Genomic DNA, 16,829 nt, shown 5'->3' with positions numbered 1-16,829 from the left:
ACACAGCTGAGCAAACACATCACTTTTGCCAAATGATATATTTTTAAACATATGTAGAATAAAGATGTAGTATTATGAGTTGTACTTAGAAATACTTAAAGCAGAAGCTGGCAGTAACTAATAATCAATGAGATGAACCTTATTCAAAAAATTACTAGTTTAGGGCTTCCCTGGTGGCGCAGTGGTTGAGAGTCCGCCTCCTGATGCAGGGGTCACGGGTTCGTGCCCCGGTCCGGGAAGATACCACATGCCGCGGAGCGGCTAGGCCTGTGAGCCATGGCCGCTGAGCCTGCGCGTCCAGAGCCTGTGCTCCGCAACGGGAGAGGCCACAACAGTGAGAGGCCTGCATACCGCAAAAAAAAAAAAAAAAAAAAATTACTAGTTGAGAATACTTAGCAAATTAAAGGTTATTGCTAAAGAGGCTTTTAAAAGCATCAAGTATTCTATTGAGCACATGAGCCCGTTTGCCTTTAACACTCCACCACTGCTGACTAGCTAATACCATCTATTTTTTATGCAGCTAATACACCATTATTATAAAGACTTTGAGACTATCAGAAAATAACTTTGAATGTTAACCAAAAAGTGTGGAATGCAAATAGTGTATCTTTTATTTCATTAATGTTAAAATATATGTGTTCACAGAGAGGAGAATTGGAAATATGGATTTGTAAGTGAATTAAAAAACGTGTTTGTCAGTATTGTTCAAAGGGCCAATAAAATGGAAACAAAAGTGAATGCCTGTTAGTAGAGAAATGGTTGGATAAGTTATGACAGCTTCTCACCATGAAATATACATTATAAGTGATTTAAGGCTATGTAAGTTGATATCCATGAGGTATCATTGGATTAGAAAAGTAAGCTGCAGAGAGAAGTAGGTATAATATGATCTTGTTTGTGTAAAGAAAATAAGAAGGAAAATTAAGCGATATATATAATATGTATATTTAATTATATGCATATAATGTATATATCGTATCTGATGATATGTTTATATGCTTGTATAGTAGGACAGAGGAAAGTACTGAGATACACATACCATCTTATTAACATGAATGGGAATATGGACCAAGTAAAAAAGAAAAGAAGACTGCATAAATAAAGGGGAAATTCCAGATATATTATGATCACATTTATTTAAATAATATATATATATATGTTTGTGTATGTCTGGTCTGTGCTTAAAAATATTATTTAGTCAGGAGGATTGATTGCTCAATAACCAAATTATTACCTTTTGAGGGATCACAATGGAAGAGCCACTGGCAGTAGTAAAATGAGACTAAACTATGAGCCTTTGAGGGTCTAATTTGACATCCTTGCTCCCCAGCATAGAATAAACATTCTGTCAACCGAAGCATATCAATATAGTTCACAAAGAACAAAATTAAAAGCAGCAAATAGATCTCAGCAGCTAATTGTGGATGAGTGTAAAACTTAGGTCGTTTCTTTTTTTTTTTTTCCTTTTTCATAGATGAGGATGGACTTGGTATAAGTATTATTGGAATGGGTGTTGGAGCAGATGCTGGACTTGAAAAGCTGGGGATATTTGTCAAGACAGTGACGGAAGGTGGTGCTGCTCAGCGAGATGGCAGGTAAGCCAACTACTGTTGTTAATAACTCAAATCTCCTAGGAAATGTTTCTGGGAATTTCTTTCAATGGTAGCTTTCTTTTGACTTTTTAGAACAGAATTTCAGAGTGTGTCTCAGATGTGGAAAATGTTAAAACACTTGAATTACTTTCTGATTTGCAGGCAGAATACATTTCTTTAATGTATATAAGATAAGTAGGTGGATGGATCTGTTATCTGTACCTGTCTACCTTTGTATCTATCTATTCATTTATCTAGCCAGTGGAAGGTGAGCAGAATCATGGATGTGTATCATTTAAGAATACATAGTGTGGAGATCAGCATATAGTTTTCAATTCAGAGATATCAAAACAAATAATAATAGTTCTGGCACTTCTGAAAATGACAGAGGTAGGAGGGAAAATAGGAACTAATTCTGCAATGATGGTAATTCTGGAGATCAGTGTCTCTCAAAATGTGTTGTCTAAAAAGACAGGTCCTTGAGTGCTACCTAAATCTGGAATTAAAATCTCTAGGAGACGGTTAAACATCCACCTTGGGTAATTTGGATGCACACCAGAGCATCAGATGGTCATTGTTTATGTCTTAGCTTTCATCATCTCAAGCTACAAGTATCTTTAAAGATTTGATTAATCCTGACCCTAGGCTCCTGATGCATCAAGTTGGGGCTGAAACAGAAGTAGAAATAAAAGTAGACTCAAAAATATGACTGCCAAATTCATAGAAATGTCATTTTATTTTTTTTAGGAACATTGAATAACTGGCTTTGATTTTTTTCAAGGTTTAAGTATGTATCACTCAACCAGCTTATCCAGAAATAATAAACCATGTTGAAAATCATTTGTGAATCTCCAATGAGACCAATAGTAGTAGTATTTGTTTCATAATTTTAAAAACATATTTATATACACAGATGTTTCCCAAGAGGAACTAAATTGATTTATTTAAATAGAAAGCCACACCTTCAGTACCATCTCTTTCTATGGGATTGGACACCACATCTTAGCCAGTAGCCTTATTTGTATTCGCATAACACTTGAACAGAGAAGGTCTGAAATGAATGTTTTGAGTGAATGTTCAGCTGACTGAATGTTTATCACACTTAAAACAAAGAAAGTGGGATATTAATATTTTGTGTTTAAAAGTAATTTATTAAGTCTTCCTCCTTTTCAAAGTAGTTAAGGAAATAACCTCTTTGCCCCTTCAGTGAATTATATAATGGTAGTAGTAAATATTTCCTAGTATTAATTTAGAACCTTTCTTCCAAGTGAGCTAAAATTTGTTTGTAAAATCTGTATCTTTTCTCTTCATGCTTTGTGAAAAACTTAAGTCATTCTAAAGTGATAGGAAATAATTCTTACTGTTAATATTCAAACATACTAAATTATTATAAATCACCTCTCAAGTAAATGAGCCACAAAGCCAAACCAAACTACAAATTGATTAAAAAACAAAAAAGTAGAGAATTTTGTATTCATCAGTTAGTCAATCCCCATTGTTCTGAACTCAGAACTAGTTGTTTTTCTGTCACTCATTTTTTAAATTAGGTTTGTTTTCTATTAACCTATTTACTGATTTGTTCTCCTATGTAGTTATAATATTTACACTGATAGGAGAACTTTGCTTTATCAGTCCCAGTGTGCATTTCCTCAATCCTTTTAAATGAATGTTTACCTAGTACAGTAATCCTGCTGTTGTTATAATAGATGCTTAATAAATGCCTCAGTGAATATATTAAAGAAGACAACTTGATGTAATGAAATGAGCAGAATCTTTGGGATCATGTGACCAGGAGTCTTAATTTCATACCCTCTACTTACCAGCTAAGGGATATTGAACAAATTACTTAATTTTCAGGTTTCTACATTGCAGGATTGTTGTATGCATTAAATAAGCGTATATAAATTAAAAACCTTCCACAGTGCTGTTTGTGTATGAAGCTGTCCTTGACTGAAGTAGGCATAAGCTTGAAATTTATTAAAAATAGTTATTATGGGAGGTCTTATGAAAAACTGTAGAAAGATGTATGAAATAGGTACAGAATCATAAGATTTTGGTGGTCAGAGGGACTTTAGAGATCTTTTCCATACCTTTCATTTTATATGAAAATTGAGTGTGTGTGTGTGTGTGTGTGTGTGTGTGTGTGCATTTGAAAATAAGTGGTCACATTATTACACCTATGGCAGTGTTCACATCTTTTATTGGGTTGGCCAAAAAGTTCATTCGGGGTTTCCGTAAGATGTTAATGGAAAAACCTGAATGAACTTCTGGGCCAACCCAATAAATTATTACACCACTATTACAACCATGATGGGTGTGCTCATTTGCACAGTATTTTAATGTTTGCTATTTAAAAGGTATCAGTATTAAAAAACTACAAAAGGAACACTTGGTTGCTGCCTCCAGTCAATAATTTTTTAAAGTTTTGTTATGTATACTTACTGATACAGAAAGATATTGTATTAAGGATTTACAAAACAGTATGATTAGTATAATGCCATTCTTGTGTGGATATGTTTTCTATTCTTTTCATCACTCTCCCCACCTCACCCCCATCTCTCTCTGTCTCTCTCTTTTTTCTCTTTCTCTCTCTCAGAAAACCTGGATTTAATATACACCAAAGTGCTGAATGGCTCTAGCCTGTGTTTTTTTTTTTAAATTTCATCTAATGTGGAATATTTAATTTTGTATATAAAATATGTAATATTTTATATATTTTAAACTGCAACTAAAATTAATAAAGTTATCACCATGTGGCCTTGGGAAAGTTACTCTTTAGACCTTAGTTGTGGACAGAATTAAAGTTCTGGGTTAGATGTTCCTTTTTAGCTTTAAAAGATTGAGTCTGTATTATAGCTTTCTAGCTTGCTTCTAGCTTCTTAATAACTCTACTTAAGAAAATGATCTCAGTTTAATCTCAGATTTGGGCAAACTTCCTTCAAGGTATGTCAAATAAACAGGTATATAGAGAAATTCTTTTCTCCCTCCTCTGCCCGTCCCACACACAATACAAGAAGCCATTTTTGTTGTGTTGCTTTTACCCCTTCCAGATGTCTCATAAACTCATCACATTTTGAGTACTTCTAAAAATTTGCCATGGATATTTATCTCTGGAGTCATCTAGGATAGTTAAAAAGTTTTGAGTCTTCCTTATTATTTGATATGATGTCTTAACATTCTAAATGTCTCTTCACATCTGTCTGTATCTTTTCATATGACATCTGAAATGTAGGGGGTGCTCAATAAATATTTGTTGAGTGAGTGAATACCTGTGCTTTAATCTCTTTCAAGACATTTAGTACAGGGACCTAATATTTTTCTGTTCTTTTCTTCTTTTTTTTTGGCTACTTTGCCTCTTATAGTTTATCTTGTAATTTAGCTGAGTGGCATGATAGCCATTTACACTTTCTGTGTTAGTTCTAAATTTTTATTAAAATAATACTAAATATGTTAACCATTAGTTTTTGCTGCCATAATTTTATGAATGTACACAGGACACTTTAACACACTAATTATTTTTCCAGTCCTCTTTAGTGAATCTATAAAGCAAAATGAATTTTATAATAACACAATTGAAAATGCTGATAGTAGAATAAATCATGTGGATGGTAACTGACAAAAGATATTAATAATGCTGGGCTAAAGAGGCAAATTGAAAATGCATTTAAAATCTGCTTTGTTTCTGGCTCCTTATGTTTGTTTCCCAAGCTTTTGCTTGAGAACACTGTCATTTTAGAACACTGTCCTGTTTATTTTTCAGTTTTTTGGAAAAGATAATCAAATTTGAACTTAAGGTGCAGTGTAGTTTATCCTCATTCACGTGTTGGTTTAAACGATTTTAATCATTTTGGACAATCATTCTGGTAACACTAACAAATAAAACAGATGAAGAATCCTATTCTTCTGCTTACCCTGCAGCAAACTCTCCCTCCTTACAGGACCTGTCTGTCCCCATGAGATATCCTCAAGCCTGGGACAGCCCTGAATGGGAACTTCTGTTTTCATGTGTCCATATATCCTAATTCCTTAGTCAATGGTTTACTGTCTGCACACACACTCTTTTGTCACTCTTCTAATTAAGTATCTTCACTCCTTAGAGAGTTTGGGGATATTACTGCTATGATATGTATTTTCATATGCATTTAAAACTTTGCAATCTAGCATTTTGGGGAAAATCTCTGTTGTCCAGCGTTCATTAATGTTGCTCCAGCTCGTTTCCTTTTCATTCATCCTTGGTTGCTTTGTTGACATAAGCCCTGTGAGGTAGGATTTTTGTTTTTGTTTCCCCATCTCAGATACATCATGTCAATGAATAACTACCCAATAACATTAAACAAACTCCAGAGTACTCCAACGTAGATATTTTTACTAGCCTTAGCCCCACTGATTCTGGTTTTTAGATTCAGAATTGAGGTATTTCAGAAATATCAGACTGAGGTCGAAAAGCAGTCATATTGCACACTTGTGTTTATGAGCACATGGAAACATTGAAGAAATGGCCAGGACTAGATGCCTTTTACAAACTAGCCAGCTACCTTCCTGTAAATTCCATTCCAGTAGACAGTGTTTCCAGGGAAAAACAGGCTATTTCCTCTGCTATTCTGGAAAAATTTTGGAAAGTCTGTTATCTGTATTCTTTCTACTCTGGGGTGGTCTAATGCAGAGAGCTGTCCATTTAATTTTTACCACCAGGACTCATCCCTTGTCTTTTCTGTGCTTCTGATTATGAACCAAGATTTGAGAGGTATTATCAACTACTACTAGTGAGATTGCATCTAAGGGCTTCCCTGGTGGCGCAGTGGTTGAGAGTCCGCCTGCCGATGCAGGGGACACAGGTTCGTGCCCCGGTCCGGGAAGATCCCACATGCCACGGAGCAGCTGGGCCCGTGAGCCATGGCCGCTGAGCCTGCACATCCGGAGCCTGTGCTCTGCAAGGGGAGAGGCCACAACAGTGAGAGGCCCGTGTACCGCAAAAAAAAAAAAAAAATAAATAAAATAAAAGTTACCTTCTCTCAGGGTAAGAGATTCAAGCAAAGTAGGTATCAGATGCCAGAAAACTTTTCCCTACCGTAATAACCACTTATGTGGTAAGTACCCTGCTGGTTCATGACCTTGTGGTTTGTAGGGTCAGTCCATGGTAGCAGTAACCCTGAACAGGTGCCCTTTTTTGTAACCGATATTATTTATTCCTATCATCCCTGTCAAATCGTTTCTACATCTCCTCCTTTTTCTGCTCATTTTTATAGTTTCTTGAGTTTGTCTCCACATTAATCACCACACAACTTACCTCTAAAAAGTAAATTGAAATGCCCTTCAAATAAAATAGCAAACTCTGTAGAACTTCCCTCCCTCCCTCCCTCTTTTCTAATTTAAAGGTGGCTTTTATTTCCTTGTTTTAATTTTGTATCAGATTTTCAAATCTGTTCTTTAATGAATGTGTCACTTTGAAATGAGAAAAAAAGTTTTAAAAATTAATACCCTTTTAATGAAAATAATAAATAATATTGAGCTCTTTTCATCCCCTTAATGCTTGCTGTAAGGCAGGCAGGAAGAATTATGTAGGATCAGAAACCTGCAATTTAATTGTGGGATGCTCCTTTCTTACACTGGGCTCTGAATGCAGAGAGCAAATTCAGTCAAATGTCTGTTGCCACTCTTCCTGTTGCATGGAATGCTTTAAAGCTCGACTATATTCTTGTCTTCTCAGTGACCAGTACCAGTGTTCTTTTTCTTTCTTTCTTTCTTTTTTTTTTTTTTTTTTTGGCTGTGTTGGTTCTTTGTTGTTGCGTGCAGGCTTTCTCTAGTTGAGGTAATGAGGAGAGCGGGGGCTACTCTTCATTGTGGTGTGTGGGCTTCTCATTGCGGTGGATTCTCTTGTTGCAGAGCACGGGCTCTAGGTGTGCAGGCTTCAGTAGTTGTGGCACGCAGGCTCAGTAGTTGCGGCTTGCGGGCTCTAGAGCGCAGGCTCATTAGTTGTGGCGCATGGGCTTAGTTGCTCCGCGGCGTGTGGGATCTTCCAGTACCAGGACTCGAAGCTGTGTCTCCTGCATTGGCAGGCGGATTCTTAGCCACTGTGCCACCAGGGAAGCCCAGTACCAGTGTTCTTCATTCCTTTGTGGAATCTGTATTTCCACCCAGCATCACTTTTCTTCTCCCTGAGGGACGTCCTTTATATCACCAGGTCTGCTGGTGACGAATTCTTTCAGCTTTGTTTATCTGAACAAGTCTTTGTTTCATCTTTGAGTTTTTAAAATATATTTTCTCTGTGTATAGGATTCTAGGTTGACAGGTTTTTTTTTTCCATTTAGAACTTTTTCCAGATTGTTTTTCTAATTTTAGGCTCATGGATGTGCATGAACATAAGGACATTGACACAGATGAATTAAGAAAATTAGGAAGTGCTATAATACAAATATCAATATTGTTTATTTTCTGCTTAAGTTAATGATAAGCATTGTAAAATTCTATTGAAAAACAGAAGCCCAAAACCATTTGTATGAGTTCTCCCATCCGTTACATTTTTGAGAAAATGTCTTTTTGGCTTTGGGTTAGAGATTATAGATCTTTGAGTCCAGAACCTTTACTCTAGTTATTTTATGGTTATTCACATATGCATCTTTAATAAAGAACAAGGGACTATAATGCTTCAGTCTAGAGGAAAACTTTTTAGACTATTTCTACAGTCACTGTAAAATGCCATCATCAGTTGTCAAATAAGCATGTGCTAATTTTAGAGAACATTTTAGAGTTATAAATGTAATACATGTTCATGGTTGAAAATTTGGAAAATGTAGAAGAATGTAAAGAAGAAAATAAAAATCTCATGTAATCCCACCATGTAGAGTTGACCACTCTTAAAATCCTGCTGGTGAATTTTCTTCTAGAGTTTTTTCTGTGCATATGCCTTTGTTTACTTTCTTAACAAAGATTAAAATCAGTGAATATATAGCTTTATGGGTTTTTGTACATTTTATTCATCAAGATAATATTTATTGAGTGCTTACTGTATGTCAGGCAGTATGCTGTGTTCTTTATATTTTGTATCTTATTTAATCCCTCTAATAGCTCTGATTAAATACATAAAATTATTGTTATTTCTGTTTTAGATATAAGGAACAATGGCTCCTCTTATATAGTCACAGCAAATAAGTGGCAGATAGGTATTTTAAACCAAAATTATTTAGTTAGTCTTATTTGTCCAAAGACTCTTATTACATGAACTTGGTCTCTTATATGAAAATACTTATGAGCTTCTAGCAGAATCTCCAAGAAGGATTTTTTTTCTTAAACGTCTAGCACATTTAAACTCTCATTAGATACTAAAATATAAGATTTATGAAAGTGCTTATTATTCTCTATGAACCAATTAGATTATCACTCCTTTAATTTAAGAAGCTTTATAATTTAGTTTATTAATACCCTTCTAAGTTAGGGACATACTTCATACGTACACAGTGAGATCATGGGTTCTCTCAATTACAGCAGCACAGAGAATTTGTAGCCTCAGTTCTGCAACTTCAGAAACAGGTTAATTAATCCAAGAAACAAAAAACTCACTGGTCAAGATTCAAAGGGCTTTTTGCTTTCTAGTGTTCATGAATTTTTTTAATGAAATACTTTGAGCTTACAAATAGACAAAGAAATTAAAGGATAGCAACTCAAATTCTTTATCTTCTCTCACGTGGGAGATAACAGATTCCCAGAATCCCATTAGAAGTCTCAAATGGTCAATTATGAAATTACACTCCCACTCATTTCTTCTACCAGTGGAGAATTATTTATTGTTGTTGTTGTTGATGATGTCGCTGTTATCTAGTACAAACTATGTCCAGAACCAACATGGCCAAGAAAAAAAAAGTCAAAAGTACTGAATTAGAAAAAAACATGATAGCAAAGATAAAGTTCTGTTGCTGCTTTAGACTAACTCTGGGGACCAAACAAAAGTCCATGAATGCATTTCTCTGGTAACACAGTTGAATTAGTTTTGTGAATCCACTCTGGCCTCTTATGGAAACTCCAAAGCTATTACAGGCTAATATTCAGAGTTCAACAGATGACTTTCATAAATATAAAACGTACATGTATCAGACTTTATTCAACTCACTAATTAATGAGAGAACCAGTGAGATGGTAAGTGTGGTTCAAAGAACATTTTAGGAGTAGGTGTTTACATGCAAGTTAATAAAGTCATGTTAGAATAACATTGCTAAGATAATACAAAGCCAGTTAATATTCTACAGGGAAATAAACCATGACCTATGAGATTATCTTTAATAACAGAAGAAAAGTATCTGATTTTATTTAGGACAAAAGTCTACAAATTAATGTTCTACTTTAGTATGTCTAAGACTTTTAATCAATTTTAAAAACAGTGGATCAATTAAAATACATTCCCCCAAATTATCCTTGGTTGGGCCTGTTTAATAATGTATGTACATGGCATTGAAACAACATATTGCCTCTCCTTTGGTTTTTATTTCCAAGCTTTAAATAACTTTTCTTAATACATAGCAACAACATGTGATATATACATCTGTTCAAGATAATTATAGTAGCACTTAATTTTTATTGATGGGAAGAATCAATATGATAAAGATTCAGTTTTTCCCAAACTAATCTTAGAAATCAGTATAAGGGCTTCCCTGGTGGCACAGTGGTTGAGAATCTGCCTGCCGATGCAGGGGACACGGGTTCGAGCCCTGGTCTGGGAAGATCCCACATGCCGCGGAGCAACTAGGCCCGTGTGCCACAACTACTGAGCCTGCACGTCTGGAGCCTGTGCTCTGCAACAAGAGAGGCCGTGACAGTGAGAGGCCTGCGCACCGCGATGAAGAGTGACCCCGGCTCACCGCAACTAGAGAAGGCCCTCGCACAGAAACGAAGACCCAACACAGCCAAAATAAATAAATAAATAAATAGATTAATAAAAAAAAAAAGAAATCAGTATAATTTTATTAAAACTCCAAAAAACGTTTTTAGAGAATTTGGCAAGTAAATCCAAAACAAACTATGAAAAGAAAAAGCCCAAGAAGAGCTCAGAAAATTTTGAAGACAATGAACTAGATAAAGGGAATTACCCTATGAAATGTCAAAACTAATTATGAAACAATGTAAGTGTGCAAAAATAGACAGTCAAGTAGAAACCACATTGATGCACATTTGAAACCTGACGGGCAGCACTACAACTCAGTGGATAAAAAGTGGACTGTTAAATGTTGTTAACCCCATTGTTTATATACTTGGAAAAAATAAAAAGATTGTTAACACATATCATAATAAAAAATTATTTCCAGGTGGATAACTAAAAATGCAGAAAAGCAAAATTTAAAACCTTTAGAGGAAAATATAGAATGTTTTTATAACCTTGAGGCAGAAAGGGATTCCTTAAAACACAAAAACTACCTAATATAAAGCCAAAATTAAAAATACGATTATATTTTTAAAAACTGTTCTTCTTAAAACCACCATTTCCCTCAAAAATGTGAAAAGATGAGCTACAGATTGGGCCAAAGATATTTGCAACATATTTAATTAAAGTGTTAGTATACAGGATAAAGACCTCTTATATAAATCTATGAGAAAAAACACTCAACAAAGATTGGTAAAAGACAGGTTCTAACAGTTTTCAGAAGGGGACATTATGACTCATAAACTTAGGAAAAAACATTGAACCACACTATAATCAGGGAAATGCAATTAAAATCACATGATACCTTTTTTACAATTATAAGATTGGTGGTATTTAAAGGGTCTGAATATACCAAGTATTGGTGAGGGTGTGGAGAGACTCAGAACCTCTCTACAGTGCTGTTGGGAATTTGCACTGGTATAAGCATTTTGAACTGAAATGTGTCAGTTTGCTAAAGTTGAAAATGCCTGTGTTCTTTGACTCAGAAATTCTGTTTCTAGCTATATATCCTGGAGAAACTCACACATGTACGTAAGGAGACATATGAAATTAGTTATTACATCAGTATTCATAATAGCTAAAATTCAAAACAATACAGTGCCCATCAACAAAATAATGGATGAACATATTTTAGAATATTCATGAAAGATAATACTACATGCTTGTTAAAATGAACTAGCTAGGTTATCACTTACCAACTTCTGAATTAAGTTAGCTTCCTATTTAGACCTACCAGAAAAGAGAATAAAAATACTGCCAATCCAAAAAATAAATTAATTAATTTAATTTAATTAAGTAAAATAAAATGAACTAGTTAGAATTGTATTTATAACCATGGATAAATCTCATATATAATCTTGAGTGAAGAAAACTAAATTGTAGTAAGAGAGGTATATTTCATAATGTTTGAAAACTGCAGATGTACACATATTGTACCTATTCATGTGTATGTATTAGTTATATTTCAAAGCATCAGTAGAAAGGCTAAGCATCAAAATTAATGATAGTTACTTTTGTAGAAGCAGAGAAGGGAATAAAATGAAGACAAATAATAAAGGGGCTTTGGCTTTTTTGTAATATTGTTTTTAGAAAAAAGTCTGACTCAAATATTGCAGTGCCAGGATTTGATAAAGTTAGGTGTTGGGTACATGAGTGTTTATTATCTAATTCCCTCTGCATTTCTCCATGATTGAAATACTTCATATTGAGGAATAAAAAATGGTATATATAAAACGTGTATATAACTTTAAAGGCATTATATGATAAACTACAATAATACTATATATGGCTCCTAGACATAAATAAATATACATACACATGCACATACACTCATGTATGTGCATGTGTGTGTAGATGTGCATTTATATACATGTGTATATCTGTCTACCTATATAGATACACTTATGAGCGTTACATGTACACTTAACGAGCATTACATAATTCAAGTATACAACTTGAATAAGAAGGATTCCCTGCAATTCCTGGTGATATTTTTCCTTGGGGAGGAGAGGTGGGATGAGGGTTAGGTATGAGGCCCAAAGGGTATTTCAGTTGGATCTGTTATGTTTTTTTTTTTTTTTTTTTTTTTTTTTGCGGTATGCGGGCCTCTCACTGTTGTGGCCTCCCCCGCTGCGGAGCACAGGCTCCGGACGCGCAGGCTCAGCGGCCATGGCTCACGGGCCCAGCCGCTCCGCGGCATATGGGATCCTCCCAGACCGGGGCACGAACCCGTATCCCCTGCATCGGCAGGCGGACCCTCAACCACTTGCGCCACCAGGGAGGCCCGGATCTGTTATGTTTTATGTGATTTATTATGGGCTAAAAAATGGTTTAAATATGTCATCCATTAGCAGTTATCAGTTCTTTGTCATCCATTAGCAGTTATCAATTCTTTGTGATAGGAGTATTGATGTTGGATAAACAGAATCTCTCCACTTATTGCTTATTTCTGTTTTTCAAAATAATTTTTAAAAAACATTAAGCTTTTGACTAAGATCTGGAGCTTGGAGATAAATTTTGAATCAATAAGAGTATCTTGAAAATCAATTTTTTCAACTCATTTATTGGGAATGGTAATATATTATCAGAAAAACTAATTGTGGGTAATTTTTTCCCTCTTCCCAAAGAATACAAGTCAATGACCAGATTGTGGAAGTGGATGGAATCAGCTTGGTGGGTGTCACACAGAATTTTGCTGCAACGGTTCTCAGAAACACCAAGGGCAATGTCAGGTATGTGGCTTGTGACATACAATTTGGTTACTTGATATTTTGTTGAATTTTAGTTTTCTCTCTAAATGTACCTATAATTACAGGAAGAATTTTATCTAAAAACTTGCCTTTAGTTTAAAATTTTTCCTTCTTTATTGTAATTAGTTCATAAATGTAATTTTTTTTTTTTTTTTTTTTTTTGCGGTATGCGGGCCTCTCACTGTTGTGGCCTCCCCCGTTGCGGAGCACAGGCTCCGGACGCGCAGGCTCCGGACGCGCAGGCTCAGCGGCCACGGCTCACGGGCCCAGCCGCTCCGCGGCATATGGGATCCTCCCAGACCGGGGCACGAACCCGTATCCCCTGCATCGGCAGGCAGACTCTCAACCACTTGCGCCACCAGGGAGGCCCCATAAATGTAATTTAAAACTAAAAATTATAGTATTCTAGAAAGACACAAAGATATGAAGTGTACAGTGTGAATCAATACGGTTAATTACCAAGCTATGTTAGTGTGTCTTATTGCTAACATAGCAATAATTTCTAGGAAGATAGAATTTCTCAATAAATATGAATTTAGACTCCAGATCCTTTCAATAAAACCAGTTATACAGTAAATTGAAATTGAAATGATGATACATATATCCAATGATACATGTTACTAGACAAGCAGGCTGAATGATAAATCATTAACCTTAAAAGGTTAATAAATGCATTTTTGAATCTCTTTATTGTTTTAAAGAATAAGGAAGGACTAATCTTCGGTAAACTATAACTTTTCCAACTTAATAGGACAGAGGGTACATTATTTTGGACCTTAAATTTATATCCAACCCCGGGGTCCCGAAATTTGTAGCTTGGAAAACAAATAAAGTAGTCCTGAGCCAACTAAGGTCAAGGTTTTAAATCCATTTTATTTGGTCACAGGGTACTTATTTTTTAATATAGTATTGCTTATGCCTTATACTTTTCCATAAATCCTATAAAGGAACACATAAGAGGACATTATTTACTGTGTGTAATTATGAAAGTGTTTTAGTGTTATCATCATCAAAATGAAACTGCCAAATATTCTGAAAATATCGATTAGTTAATATTGCTATAGAGTAACATTAGGATTTTATTGCAGCATATATATATATATATATGTATATACATATATATATATATATTTTTTTTTTTTTTTTGCGGTACGCGGGCCTCTCACTTTTGTGGCCTCTCCCGTTGCGGAGCACAGGCTTCAGACGCGCAGGCTCAGCGGCCATGGCTCACAGGCCCAGCCACTCCGCGGCATGTGGGATCCTCCCGGACCGGGGCACGAACCCGTGTCCCCTGCATCGTCAGGCAGACTCTCAACCACTGCGCCACCAGGGAAGTCCTATTGCAGCATATTTTATGTTGCACAAGCATGGGTTTTAGGTTTTATAATTTAGACTTTTTCAGTTGGAAAACATCCTTTAACAATGAAAGGAGTGTTTAAAGAATACAACCTAAATGACTTCTGTGGGTGCTATTTTAATGCTTCAAGAATACCCATCAGGGCTTCCCTGGTGGCGCAGTGGTTGAGAGCCCGCCTGCCGATGCAGGGGACACGGGTTCGTGCCCCAGTCCGGGAAGATCCCACATGCCGCGGAGCGGCTGGGCCCGTGAGCCATGGCCACTGAGCCTGCGTGTCCGGAGCCTGTGCTCCGCAACGGGAGAGACCGCAACAGTGAGAGGCCCGCGTACCGCAAAAAAAAAAAAAAGAATACCCATCATCCTAAGAAAAGTATGTAGAATAATTGGAAAGAGTGCAGGGAAAACTGTCTGATGTACTCTCAGAGCTGCACGGGTGAGCCCCTCAGTAAATGTGATTGTCTCTGCAGAATTGCTGTCTGTTCTTGAGACAGCACTTTTCTGTGTCAGTGAAGAACTTGGTTTTGAAGCTACTCGTTACGCTCTGCGGTGAATTTTAAAGTGAAATAAAGTAAGAAGTACGTTCAGCTTACAAGAACATTTCTCGGTTGGAAAAAAGTTTGTAGTTACATGAACTCATAGCCATTCCTTTCTTTCTCTTCTTAATTTTGTGCTCATTTCAAGCCTTGTACAGATGGCGAATGGCTTAACTGTTTCATGATTTCAGTCTTTCCCTTCTTTAATCTGTCCTTCTCATCCTTATCCCTAATGGAAGAACATAATAACAGTTTTTAGGGCTATCATGGAAAAAGGAATTGACTCATTCTACATAACTCTAGTAGTAGAACTAAGACCTGTGGGTGGAAATAATAATTCTGCATTCATTATGTCCCTCTCTTCTTTAGAAACCTTCAATGGCCCTCCATTCTGTACAGAATCTATAAGTTCTTATCCTGGTATTAAAAGTCTTTCATCCCCAGTCTTATCTCTTACCTCTCCCTATATTCATGCTCTAGTACAGTCTTACTAACGTAGTCATCATCCTTCAAACGTGACTTGTGAATTATTGTTTTTGTGCCTTTCTCTCTATCATTCTTTCTGTTTAAAATACTGTCTTCTGGTTACAACCTACTTATCTTGAGGAACATATTTTAGCTCCTTTGCCCTTCAAGAAATCCTCCTTGATCTCCCTATCCCCTAGTGATTTCTTCATCCTGGTAACATTCATCATTCATACCACGTTTTTGACCTTGAGGTTACAGAACATTCCACTTTAATTTTTTAGAGGCATACATTTAATTTCCTCATTCACTTTGCAAAAATCTTGATATCAAAATGGGACCTTAGGGCTTCCCTGGTGGCGCAGTGGTTGAGGGTCCGCCTGCCGATGCAGGGGACGCAGGTTCGTGCCCCTGTCCGGGAAGATCCCACGTGCTACGGAGCGGCTGGGCCCTTGAGCCGTGGCCGCTGAGCCTGCGCATCCGGAGCCTGTGCTCCGCAACGGGAGAGGCCACAACAGTGAGAGGCCCGCATACTGCAAAAAAAAAAAAAAAAAAAGGGACCCTTAGCTTCCTTTGTTCCCCCAAATTATTTAACCATAGGTTTTAATTGATTGAAATTGTATAACTCAGGGTCTTAATTAGTTGGGTCTTTTCTTTCCTTAATTAATTGGGTCTCTTTTTAAAAATTAATTAATTTATTTATTTTTGGCCGCATTGGGTCTTCGTTGCTCTGCGTGGGCTTTCTCTAGTTGCGGCGAACAGGGGCTACTCTTTGTTGCGGTGTGTGGTCTTCTCATTGTGGTGGCTTCTCTTGTTGTGGAACATGGCTCTAGGTATGCAGGCTTCAGTAGTTGTGGCACATGGGCTCAGCTCTAGAGCGCAGGCTCAGTAGTTGTGGTGCTCGGACTTAGTTGCTCCGCGGTATGTGGGATCTTCCCAGACCAGAGCTCGCACCCGTATCCCCTGCCTTGTCAGGCAGATTCTTAACCACTGTGCCACCAAGGAAGTCTTTTCTCAATTTTAACTTATTAGAAATAATATTTGAATCCTCTGAATATATTTTAGGTGGTAGTTCTTCATAAGATATTAATACAAAAACAAGATCCAAAAACTAGACCCGTATTTTTAATGAATCATTTTAAACTGAGCGTTTAAAACATGTATGGTTCTATATTTCTTATTTATTGGTGAGCTAGCTATCACATTTAGTGGTTACTAAAATTT

The 16,829-nt window shown here is 36.3% G+C and overlaps 1 protein-coding gene across 5 annotated transcripts in view; it reads left to right on the top strand.

Moving 5' to 3' along the window:
• Positions 1 to 16,829, top strand: part of PPP1R9A (protein phosphatase 1 regulatory subunit 9A) — a 281,703-nt gene that overhangs the window by 149,671 nt on the left and 115,203 nt on the right. For all 5 annotated transcript variants that reach the window (XM_060108181.1, XM_060108180.1, XM_060108177.1 and 2 more), the window contains exons 3-4: positions 1,475 to 1,595; positions 13,128 to 13,232. In XM_060108181.1, the coding sequence (XP_059964164.1) occupies positions 1,475 to 1,595; positions 13,128 to 13,232 (226 nt within the window). The remainder of the gene's footprint in view (positions 1 to 1,474; positions 1,596 to 13,127; positions 13,233 to 16,829) is intronic.

The sequence above is a fragment of the Mesoplodon densirostris genome, chromosome 9, assembly GCF_025265405.1.
Source record: "Mesoplodon densirostris isolate mMesDen1 chromosome 9, mMesDen1 primary haplotype, whole genome shotgun sequence".
NCBI lineage: Eukaryota > Metazoa > Chordata > Mammalia > Artiodactyla > Ziphiidae > Mesoplodon > Mesoplodon densirostris.
The sequence above is the reverse complement of the archived record's forward strand: the minus strand, read 5'-3'. Positions and strand labels throughout refer to the sequence as shown.